At 39.0% G+C, this 12,545-nt stretch overlaps 2 protein-coding genes across 4 annotated transcripts in view; one reads left to right on the plus strand and one right to left on the minus strand.

Moving 5' to 3' along the window:
* The window catches only part of LOC125686460 (kinesin-like protein KIF18A), a 35,059-nt gene extending 28,468 nt beyond the window's left edge, over positions 1 to 6,591 (minus strand). The window contains exons 1-5 of one of the 3 annotated variants that reach the window (XM_048930446.1): positions 6,558 to 6,591; positions 5,301 to 5,681; positions 4,500 to 4,657; positions 3,575 to 3,679; positions 2,306 to 2,416 (exon numbers count right to left, since the gene is read on the minus strand). In XM_048930446.1, coding sequence (XP_048786403.1) covers positions 2,306 to 2,416; positions 3,575 to 3,679; positions 4,500 to 4,657; positions 5,301 to 5,628 — 702 coding nt within the window. In that variant the 5' untranslated portion in view covers positions 5,629 to 5,681; positions 6,558 to 6,591. The other 2 variants (XM_048930445.1, XM_048930444.1) reach the window with 2 other exon arrangements.
* The window catches only part of LOC125686462 (uncharacterized), a 221,273-nt gene that overhangs the window by 96,321 nt on the left and 112,407 nt on the right, over positions 1 to 12,545 (plus strand). The window lies entirely within an intron of this gene.

Here is a 12,545-nt window from a genome sequence, read left to right on the forward strand (position 1 = left end):
GACATTTAACCAGGAATATTAAGTTCTGTCAAGCATTCCATCTAGCTGACTGCAGTGGCTTATGGGGACTAAGACACAACCAGAGCATTTTATGCTATCATGGCTGCTCTGCCCGCCACCACCAGCACCAGGACACCAGGAAAAAACAAACAGAGGATGAACCCACATAGATTAGTTAAAAAATAAATCTGTCCCTTTTCTTGAGTTCAGAGAAATACTATACTAGTTTTAGAAGTCATAAGAAAGCTATTAGCAATAACCATCTTGCAAATGGATTTGGAGAAAAACCATACACGTGAGCTGCATAAGCTTACACTACCTCTTATTTCTTTCAAGTCAAATGCTTTCTTTAGAAGTATTTTGTAAACTATCTTTTCAGTGTTACTTGCGCTCTTCGATGCACCATACCATTTTAGAGTATATTCATATACATTCAAAATGAAAGATACTTGTAGGTACCCGAATGGTACCTACCTTGCTTTTTATGCATACATCCACAGAAATGGAATTTTTTGTTCCTACAACATGTAGATTCAATAGGATCTTTCAATTCATCATGTTTTTACTTTATTGCCAATAATTAACAACCCATTCACCTTCAAGCACTTCTGTTCCAACCTGTTCTCTAAGGAGAGTTACTCTGCAACAACGCATTTAAAGAAAGATCAAGTCTCCACACAGGATGTTTCTTCTGGTCATACATTCCAACAAAATTACAGTACAGTACAAACATACTCATTCTGTCAATACAGTTTATTTCATTGGGTACTTAAGCAATTTTTGCTAATGAGTAAATATACCTACACTGAGATCAATTTGCCAGAGTAAACAAAGAATGCAGGCTGGAGAAGATGAACACTCCAGCATCTCTAGTCACTTAATTGCTTGCCTTCCTGTTAAAAATACCACTAGACTGCAACAGCTACCTAATTTACTTAATTGCTTGCCATTTTTAGAAATGAACTGAGATGAATGCAAAGCCTGTCTGATGAAACAAATCTGAACTCTTTGCTGTCAAATAAAAGTGAGGATAAGACACTCCAGCCCCAAGTAAACAAGGAAATCAGCTGTTTGTGCTCTGACCTCAGTCTGTGGCAGTGCGCTTTGTGCCTTATTAAAGCTGCACACATGGGTGACCATGCAGCAATCAAGCCACCCAATTCAGTACGAATTCATTGCTTTGAACTGATGACCATAGGCACATAATCTGAGGAAATGAGAAAGGACAATTTGAAACAGAAGCCTAAGCTAGAGGAAAACGAACACTTTTAGTGAGGGAATTTTACTGTTAGGTACTTCAGAAATACGTAAATACGTCAACCATTTATTGTTATTTATTGTCAATAATAATGACTGAAATTTAGATCTGGAGTACTTATTTTACAGCTATTGGTATTTGCATCATCTAAATGATAATGTCAACTTCTGCCTATCATTATTAAGCATGGCCTCAGTTTGCAGGTACAGTTAACAACTGTCTAACAGTTAAATAATAATAGAGCTGTAATGCCAGGACAAGAGCTCAAGTTGCTTTGTAATATTTTTCAACCCAGAAGAGCAACATGTACATAATAGAAGATAATGTGATTTGCCATAGGCAGCAGCCAATGTATCAAGAAGCTTTAGCTAACAGGACCCATTTTTAAATTTTTTTTGGTACTAGTTTGTATTGCAGTTGGAAGGACACTGTAATAGTGTGCAAGCAGCAGTAATCTTTGGAGAACTCTTAAATACTAGCACATTTGTACAGTGTCTGTAAAAACCTTACCTACAGAAACTAGAAACATGCATTTCATTTTCATGGTTCAAGCATGTATCTGCTTAAATCCTAGTTTGTGTTAAAACAGGCCACATGCTCAAATACAAAGAAAACCTGAATCAATGCAAAACCAAATAACAGAAAAGTAGCATTCGAAACGTTCACTTCATAGAAAGAATAATGACATTCTGTAAAATATTTTTCATACAAGAATGCTGAGCAACATTAGAGAAGCATAAAAGCAGAAAGCACTCAAAGGCCTTCCAAAGTGTAAATCTACAATATCGAAGCATATCCTTAATTCAAAACCACGGTTTTAGAGAAAAGATATTTCTAAAGACTGCAGTTGGGATTAGAAAGCTTTTCCTGGTGTTTGCTTCCAACTCTATTCAGTATGAACAGTGAACTGGAAGACTTTTAGCTCTGAGCACTAAAATTAAGGTCTGAGACATATAGATGTACATTTAAAAGCTTCCATTGTATTCAAATTTAGGCAACAAGTAAAACTTATAGAAACACTGGTGTACATCTGCTGTATCATCTTACCTGGAAGACTGCATGGGAACGAGAAGAGGAGGCATTCACATCTGTGGGATGTTGTGTTCTGTTTTTATTCCCATAATCCAACATTTGAAGGATTTCCTCTGCTGATTTTGGCTTTAAAAAATAGAGCACAGGGTAAGTACTTTTTTTCACCCCTCTTTCTCATTAGCTGTATAAGACTTGAAAGATTTTACAGCGATTCTTATCTATATATCTATATAATCTATATAATCTATCTATCTATCTATATATAGATATTAAAATGGTAAAAAAAAAAAAAAAAAAAAAAAAAAAAAATCAACAATCACCTTAAAGGAAAACCAAGGTACCTGAAAATAGAGTTAATAGTAATTGCTGTTTTGGAATTGAGGCCCTTCAAACACTTTCAGCTGAAAACGTTAAAGCATGAAAAGTACTTAAGAGCTTCAGAAACTGAAAACACTTCTGAAAGCCAAAACCAAAACAAAACCTAACAAAAACCCTTAAATCTGCAAGTGCTATCCATAGTTAGAAATCCTAAGAACGCCTTAATCTTTGTTGTATTAATGCTTCAAACATGAATATAGTACTGTTTTCAGGCAAAACTCAAGCATAGGAAGAGCAGGCCTTTAAAGGATGAGCCAAACCAACCCAATTCCTGCCTTCATTGTTTGTTGCACATCGAAGTTGGAAGCTACATAGCATTTAACAGGCTCCAAAATTTTGCAGGAAGAAAAAAGTTAGGTCCATGACATTAATTATCAGATTGGGAAATGAGGTTGCATTAACAACTTTGAAGTTGCTGTGCTTGTCTGGAAACAGCACTTTTTTTTAGTGTCTTCATTAAAAAGAAAAAAAAAAAAAAAAAAAAAAAAAAAAAATCAAACAAACAGAAAAACTCAAGTTCTAGGCACAAGATTTGCAGAAGTGTTGAACACTCATGCATAACATTGAAAACAGTGACGTCCTTTAAGAAATACTAAGATTATTTCTCAAAACAACAAGCTTTCCACAACCTGAAGGTAAGCATCGAACCAGCAGTGTCTGCTGGGTAACAAAGACAAATGTTTATCAATTTCTATTTAACAACACCAGTAGCTTTTTCAGAACGTGCATTAATTATTTAGTAGGCTTGCAGGTTATTACGTTACTCCTGATGATTGCAAAAAACAAAACAAACAAAACAAAACCCACAAGAATTACTAAGTCACAACCAACTTCACTGTGCAATCACAAGCAAATTTGACCTCAAATAATGTGGAGCCTCCTGAGTTTGAGCACCTATTTACATACCTGATGTAATGTTAGCCCTTGAACCACCACCCCTTTCTGAGCATCTTCCCGAACAGCCAGCGGTCCTGAGTTGACCAGAAGATCACGGATCTGTTCATTGTACACCTTTGAGAAGGAATTTAAAATCTCTTTAGAAAAGTTACCCTGTCGTACTTGACAGGATTGGATTTGAATGGCAACATCATTCTTCATTACTATTTTAAGACAAAGTGACATTCTGTGATAAGAATAAACCAGTGTCTGTGTAACAGCTTAATTCCTCTTCTTCACTCTCCTCCCCTAGTGCTAATTACTATTCCACTTGACTTAACGGGGGCTAGAATGTAACAGTCATTGTACTACTGCTGCTTTGCAGCAATGCAAAGATAGGTACTAGCAAGAACAGACAAGCAATGCCAAAAAGATAAAGAGAAGAGAAGCCGGCAGCAAAGACCAAAATAATTTTTTGTAGTGAGCTAAACAGTACCATAGCAGTCCTCACAGAAGCATTTCTTTAACTTGAGACACAGTAAAACCAAACTGAATATTACTGGAATTAACCATCTTTTAGTTGTGCAATTTCAGTATTAACAGGAAATTACTGCTGACATCCCTGACAAAGTATCTTCCTGTACCCATTAACAGATAGAAGGAACTTAACTAAGGAGCAAGGAACTTAACTAATTTGGAGGACAGGTATTACTAGAATGAGAAATGAATGTGTTAGAAGAGATTGGCCTTTTTTGGAAGATACAAGACAGTAACAGATATCTATTAGTAACATCAAATTTGAGCACTATTCAGTTACAGTCCCATCAAGGATACATTTCTAAAGTCCCAGAATAGTTCATAATGAGTATGATGACAGAGGAAATAAAAAGTTTAACTTGACTTATAAAATTATGCCTTCTTAAAAGCAGCATACTAAATCCAGGAGCTAACTTACCTCTAAATAAGACACAGCAACATTGCATATTTTTTCTTCTTTTATTTGATCCATGCAATTATAAAGTGCCATCATGGTTAAATACATCACTCCAGGATCTTCAGGGGAGCCTAACATTGTATGAGTCTTTCCAGCTCCTGTTGCACCATATGCTAGCACTACATTAAGAGGAAAAAAAACCAGAAAACATACACTTGGTATCAGTAGGCCAAACAAGAACAAACTTCAAATGGACATTCACATCCCCCATCATATGATACCACTGTTTTCACAAACTATTTAACTTTCTCACCTATTATTCTCTTTCTACAACAGAAATCAGAAAGCTATCTCAAGAGTCACATATTTTCAAGTTTTTAATTCCAAGTTAATTCACAAGCAGTTGAAGTAAAAGATATTTCTTTACTCTCCTAACCCTGGACTATCAACTCATTGCAGATACATAAGGCATTACCTCAGTGGTATATTTGACAGTTAAAAACAAACTTTTGAAAGCTTAAGTTGACAAAATAGATTAATACACTCAATGAAACTACCTCTGGCTGAATAACTCTTCCTTGAATACTCTTCATAAGCACATGTATTTCAGATCAAATTCTGAAGCTTGTTACAACCCTATCACAAAGTCTTCTTCAACACATAACGTAGCTAGTCTACCTTCCACATACAACAAGATGGTCATAACTATAAATTACAAGTAGTTATTCAAACATAGATCCCTAAGGCCTCTGCAGCATTCAGATACAAGTGTAGATCCTCCAAAGAATTTAGTGAATGAAAAGAGGCACATAGCAAAGATACCTGTGCAATTATATCCATTTAAGAAGCCATCAAGTACACCTTTGGTTGTATGCTCAAAAACTTCCAACTGGGTTGAATTTTCAGCAAAAACAGCATCAAAAACAAATTTAAGGTCTTTCTTTGTTCTTTTATTAATATCCCTGTGGGTCAGTTTCTTTCCATGAAAAAAGCTAAATTCTTCTTCCTTTGGATCAAACACCAATATATGCTGGTCAACAACATGAACAACTTTAGCAAAGTTGCCATCTTTTTCCTTTTGAGTTTCTGGACGGACGCGGACAACCACTTTCACGTGGCTACAGACATCATCTTCTTTAGCAGCAGACATGCTCTCTCTTCTCTGCTTCCAGGGCTCCTTCAGACCAAGCAGCTGAATCTTCCCTGCAATCAACAATAGAAGCAAAAGGCCTTAAACTTGAAACATAATTTCCTCATTAGAATCATCACAGAACGGCCCGGGTTGGAAGGGACCTCAAGGATCATGAATCTCCCACCCCCTGCCACACGCAGGGCCACCAACCTCCACATTTCATAGCAGACCAGGCTGCCCAGGACCCCATCCAGCACAGTCCTGAATACTGCCAGGAATGGATGGGGCATCCATAGCCTCTCTAGGCAGCTGTTCCAATACCTCACCATTCTCATAGTAATGAATTTCCCCCTGACACCCAACCTAAATCTTCCCTCCCTCAACTTCAAACCATTTCCCCTTGTCCTGAAGTTATCAGCCCCTTCAAAGAGTTGAGTCCCCTCCTGTTTGTAGGCTTCCTTTAAATACTGAAAGGCTGCAATGAGGTCACCCCACAGCCATCAGTTTGCAGTTTAAGTCAAACTACACACCTGTGCTAGCCCTGCCCTACACTCAGTCAGCTGTAGGAACCATCACAAAGCTCTGAGAAGCACTGTTAACTGGCCTGAAAACACGACTTAACAGTACACAGCTAAGCAGGCCTGCCTTGGGAAAGCCAAAGTCTGATTCCTCCGACTACAGCTACCGTTCCACCTGCAGTTCTCCTTTACTTCAGAGTACTCACACAGCAGCAGGCAGCTCTCTCGTCCTGCAGGAGGGTTCAGGGGCCTTTTGATTATAGGCCCCACAACGCTCAGATACTAACGAAGGACCGCCCTTCCAGGCCTCGCTCTTCACCTCAGAAAGAAAAAAGATATCCCAGGGCCGACAACATACACAGATCGCGGACAAAACCGCACGGTAAGCCCCCGAGCCCCGCCCGCCATGCCGCTGGGGCGGCCACTCACCTCAGCGCCGCAGCCGAGCCAACCACCGCCCAGCACGGCCGCCGAATTCAAACGCCAGCGGCCGCCCCCCCTTCGCCTCCTCATTGGCCGCCGCCGCCGTGACGTCGTCAAAGCGACGGCGCGAGCGGGTAAGCGCGTGGCGAGGGTGGTTTCTGTAGCTCTGCGTGCTGTGCGGGGCTGGTGGGCGGGAGAGCCGCGGACCTCTAGGCCTGCTCGATATAAGATCCTTCTTCGGTTTTCTCTAGGCTCAACAGCCCCAGCTCTTTCCACGTAAGAGCGATGCCGCAGGCCCTTAATCGTTTTTGTAGCCTTCTGCTGTATCCTGCGACTGAAAGCACACAAAAAGTTTCCTCAGTTCATAGATGAGTGATTGTGAGCCGTGCTCTGGGTAAGGAAGATGCTTCCCGGGGTCGTAGAGCAAGGCAGTGTGAGTTAGATTATCACTGATCTTCTCCCCACCCCTGTGTTAGCTTCTATAGAGGTGTTGGGGTTTGTTGCGGAATCGCAGAATTGTAGGAGTTGGCAGGGGACCTCCAGGAATCATCAAGTCCAACCCCCCAAAGGACTTGCAAAAGGACTTGAGGTCCTCTGTTGAAGGTTAGAAGATGATACATGCTTACAAATGCGATGCAATAAAAGTAGGATAGCCTTTATTCAAAGGGCCTTTGGCTAAAGTATGCATTCTTTTTGTGTGGCAAGAGAGAGTGTGAAATATGACACAGCAACAGGTGTGAGCTCATAAAAATGCAAATAACATCTTACTTATGTTAACCTTCAGCTTTCTTCAGCTTTTTTTTTTTTAATCTGCTTTGAATTATTCTGTTGTAATTTTAACGCACATGTAGGTTGTAACACTAATCATAACCGTGTTAAAAACCCAGTGGCACAATTTGTCTTTTCCCATTTCAACTAGAAATACAGGAAACTTGGCAACCCAAGTGCTGCCGTTCAGAGCAAGTGCCTCATTGTGCGTGGCAGGACGTAGGAGAACAAAATGAAAGCTGAGCTACTGTTCTGGTTGTGCTCAACCAGAGCAATTTAATAGGGGCTTCTCTCAAGATGTTTGAACATTGATAGAGTCCTAGTGATGTAAAGGAAATGAAGGTATTGCTTGTGAAAATAAAGCTCTATTTACTTAGATGTGATTGATTGTTAGATGGCCTTCAAATTGCTGAAAAGAAGCTAAATTATCAGAGCGTTTTTGCTGAGATGGCATTTCTGTAAAGCCTCCTATCTTGTGAAATGTACTTACAGCATTTGCGCTTTGTGTGTGTGTATGTTTTGTTTTTTTTTTAACACTTAATGTTTTAAATAGTTATCAAAGTAATTCCCAACATCTGTTTTTTCTAGGATGATCAACTCCAAAATGCTATATCAGAGTCTGTGCCAAGTTAACAAGTGTCTGCTTCTGTGCAACTTAAAGCTGAATCCAGACAAGTTAGCTGTTTTGGCCAGAAGGATCTACTCTTCAGTAAAACAGCTTTCTGAATATGATTTAACGGAGCAAACTACACAGGAAAGTGAAACTAAAGAGTTGCTTCACAGTACAGAAAACAAAACCTTTGGAAGATTGCACATACCAGTGATGGTGGAGGAGGTCATTAATTTTTTATCCCCTCAGTCAGGCCAGGTGAGTTAAGTAATTGGTTGACACCTATGATTTACTATCTATCCAGCAGAAAAGTTTGTGCAGTGTGGTGATAACTCTCCTTTAGAGAAATAAGGGCTGTTCTTTGAGACTATTCCACCTTTTAAAACTTCTAAATTATTTTGCCATCCAAATTAAGGTTTTATATTTAAGATAGTAGAAATCTCCTATCTATGTGTCTGACCTTAACAAATCCTGAGTAATCTGTTGGTTAAAACTGTAGCATTGAAGCAATCTCTTGCTTTTGTGCTTGTTTTTCTAGACTGCTCTTGTGCATTTGTAGGGTGTTAAGTAGTGTTAATTACTAACAGTAGCAGGGAGTTATGTGTGGTTATGTCATCAATTTGTGAAGAGCTCTCTTTGTTTTGTGTAAGAGCTAGTAGGGTAAAAAATCATTGTAGAATCAACTGTGTTAGAAAAAAATCTTCATGATCATCAAATCCAGCTGTTAGCCTGACCTACTGAGTCCAATCACTGAACTGTGCCCCTTAGTGTCATGTCCGTGTGTGCCAAATACACTGGCTGGGGATTCTACCATGTGTCTGGGCAGCCTGTTCCAGTGCTTGACCGACATCTAAAGAAATTGTTTTTTATATTCAGTCAAAACCTCCTCGTTGTCATTGTCACTGTTTCAGTGGTTTTGAGGTCCGGTGTTTCCTTAGGATGTGCTTATACTGCATGGAGTGGTGTGGAGGTGCTGTAGTTACAAATGGCAACATGTAGAAACGGTTTTGTATCAATGGCGGACAAGTATTGCAAAGCTGCCTGGTTTGGCCAAGGTACTGTGAAAAGATTCCTTCTGGTAATCTGGATTTGCTCACATCTGTCTATGCTGTAGCATTGGTATGTCTGCACTACATGTGTTATATGCAGTTTAGGTATACTGTTTCACGCTCTCTTTACAAAACTTAAGTGGTAAAATTGTTTGCATCTGGGAGATCTTACATATGATATTAAGTTGAAGGAATTTCATATGCAGTGGTTAAGTGGTTTTCACCTGTCAGATGCTTTTGTCTGCAAACTGAGTGCTTTTTATGTTAGCTTCATACAGGCTTACTATATTTGTCGATCAATGATAAGTTTTAACTAAAACAATGAAATTGTATATGAAGTACTATGTTCAAGATGTGCAGCTACTTATATATACTTGAAATGCTGTCAACTGACAGTGCAAAGGGATGTGGCAAGTTTGAGATGGATTTGGAGGATCAAAGTGATGTAGTCTAGTTTTATTGCGTTGCCTTGTAAGAACTTCCTTAGTTTGGAAGTCACCGTATATTTTAAATTTCTTGAAAGCCAGTGAGAATCAGAGTAGCCGTAATTATTGTAGCACACTTTTTTTGTTGAAAATACCCAAATGATGAATTACATGCCGAACTTAAAGTTCAGGTTTCATTCGCATTTCAGAACTATCATGACATTTGCGCACAGGAGGTGAATATATAAATTGTGAGACTGTATGTAAAGGGTTTTTTTCAGTTGTGTAAGTTTCTACTTAATTAAGAATTCGGGCTGATGTGGGGGACTGTTTATTAAACTTTGGTCATTGATACATATATGGGAACTGCTGAATCACGGCCTGAACCTCTGATTGATCACCTGATGGAGCAATGAGTCAGCCACAGGAGCACAGGGGAAGGCAATTCAGCTGTGCTGCTGGAAGGGGTGGAGCCTGGCTGCACCTCTCCTAAACCCCATTTAAGAGCTGGCTACAAGTGGGGAAGGATCTCTTTCTGGAGATCCCTCCTTTTGGAGTTGTCTAGCAAGCCCCGGATAAGGGTAAGTCTTCTATCATTTTTTGGTGTAGTAATCTGTTTAGCCGAACTCTCTGGTATGTTTCTTAGCTATAACGCCTGTATATTCTTTGATTATGCAACATGTAAAACCTTTTTGGCCAGAACTTGCGAAAGGATCTATTCTTGATTCTAAACTGTGGGAAGTAACTTTGGTCTCTGAAGGCTTTTTAAGGATTCAAATACTTATGATTGTAAAGCAGCGTGTTAGTGGAGGGGGATTTTTCTTCAGATCCATGTGTCTTGTAGAGATTCCTGTACTAGTGGTGAACCATTAATGTCAGACATAAGAGTGAGCATCATCTTGAGCAGAAGCATTTACAGGGTGTATAAACTATAGTAAATCATGCATTTACAGCACTTTATGAAGACTGAAGTTTTGAAAGTAAGCGTGTTGAAAGATGTGGTGTGTTAACCAAGTTTTGTTAGAGAAAGCATCATTGGTGAAATTTTAAACTACAATTGAGACTGCTCTTCTTTGCGTGTTACAGTTGGTGTTGAAATGGCTGTTTGTTTCTTTTGAAATTGTTTTTGAGAACAGGAAGCATAAATTCTTGTTTTTTCTACCTTCTCTCCTGTGTACGCAAAGGTTTCCTTTACTCGTTTTTAATGCAGTTATGTTCCCCGTTATTAAATAAAATAACGAGGGGGGGGCCTTTATCTCTTCTGGTGTCCCAAGACAATGAATTGCCAGTATATAGAAAATCCAGTTAGAAAGATAACTTTCTAGTGAATGAGGTTGCTAAGAACATAAATGTTACTTCCAGAGTGAGTCACAGCTGAGAGCAAGGTGTTAGTGCCCTCCCACTGAATATTTGATTGACATCTCTGGAATCTGTCAGGGTTATAAGCAATAACAGTTCTGCTCATCTTCGAGTCTCCTCTTATTATTTCTAGAACCTATTTCTACAAAGTCCCATTGGTAGTCCTTTCTTGAAAACACATTGTACAAATTAGCTTTTACTGATCTCCTTTTTTTCCTCAATGAAAAGTCTGTTGCAATAAATCCACATGCAAGTAATTTCCCCCTTTAAGTCTACTGCATTGACTCTCCAACAGCTCCCTGTCTTTCTTGTACTGGGGGCTCCAGGCCTGGACACAGTACTCCAGATGGCGCCTCACAAGAGCAGAGTAGAGGGGAACAATCACCTCCTGTCCCTGCTGGCCACCCCTCTTCTGATAGAGCCCAGGATACCATTTGCTTTCCAAGCTGTGAGAGCACCCTACTGGCTCATGTTATGTTTTTCATCCATCAGGACCCCCAGGTCCTTCTCTCTTTCCTTCTTTCTTTCTTCTCTTGAGTTTCAAAAACAGTGAAAGAACCAAGCCATACCTTTTCAAAACGAATGTCTTCAGGCATCCCCAAGTATATTTTTCCTTATTTTCACTCTACTTTTTCTTTTTTTTCCCCCTTTGCATCAGTCACTTGTCTTTTTGCTGGTCTCTTTTGTGTTATATAGTGATAAAAAAGAAAATATAACTTCACTGGCATTAAGATCTATGAAACTTTGAAACTTAATTGTTTTCATGAGGATTTTCTAACACGGGTTCTTACAAGGTGCAGGCCTCTAGGAAACTATTTTAATAGTGCTCCAGCACAAACAGAAGGTATTGATGTATACTATTTGCATTAAATATGGTTGCCTAGCGTGGACAGGATTGTAGATAAAGTAATTTCTAGGAGTAGTATTTGATTTATAGCCATTCTGGAAGTTTTTCCTTTTAAATGTCTATAAATAAGTGATCAAGATGGTGGTGAAGATGAATGAATGAGACTATTTATTCCCTTCTTCTTGTAAGAATTGCATTTTCATTCATGTCAAATGAAAGATTCATTTTCAGCAGAAAGAGTATGAGTATGGCCTTCCAAAGTAACAGAAGGAAACATAAGTTACTGCTGACAATCTCACATTGATCTTTTGTGACTTGCTTGAGTCATTGGTTTGAAGACAGTCTTTTACCTCCTGAAGGTCTGTTGCCACTGTTGGGTGTTGTTGATTCAGAGCATAAATGTTCCCTTCTTATTGGGTGGAGCTGGTTAGTCAAGGTGATAATCACATGAAGCTGAGATGAACTGCTGGTGTTCCAAAGCATAGTCTGTTGTTGTGAAGATATTGTCTTAGTTTCCTTATATCTTTGTCCATATGTCAGTATTCCTTTACTTTTTCTGCCTTATAGTGAATGTAAGCTTTTAAGGATAAAAATAGCCTTCCTCTCTATGGTGCCCTGCAGCATGGACTTCTGTTTTGTGAGAAGGGTTTCCAAGTATCATAGCATATAAATAGTTATGTGGCTATGTTGGTGGCCAGTGTGCTTGCCATAGTGCTTCCAAAGCTATCTGCAAATGATTGGACTGGTACAATACATTTACGGTAAAGGCTCTCAAAATTGAAGTGTTTTACATTGTCTTCAAGATAAATAGGAATTTGAAAAAGCACCTGAAAAGATGTATTTTGAGTTCTCAGGTTGTGTGAGGCATTTTGTAGGGTGCAGCCAAAATACCAACCTCGGCACAGAATATTAATTACATAACAAGACAAATATTGA

This window comes from Lagopus muta, chromosome W (assembly GCF_023343835.1).
Source record: "Lagopus muta isolate bLagMut1 chromosome W, bLagMut1 primary, whole genome shotgun sequence".
NCBI lineage: Eukaryota > Metazoa > Chordata > Aves > Galliformes > Phasianidae > Lagopus > Lagopus muta.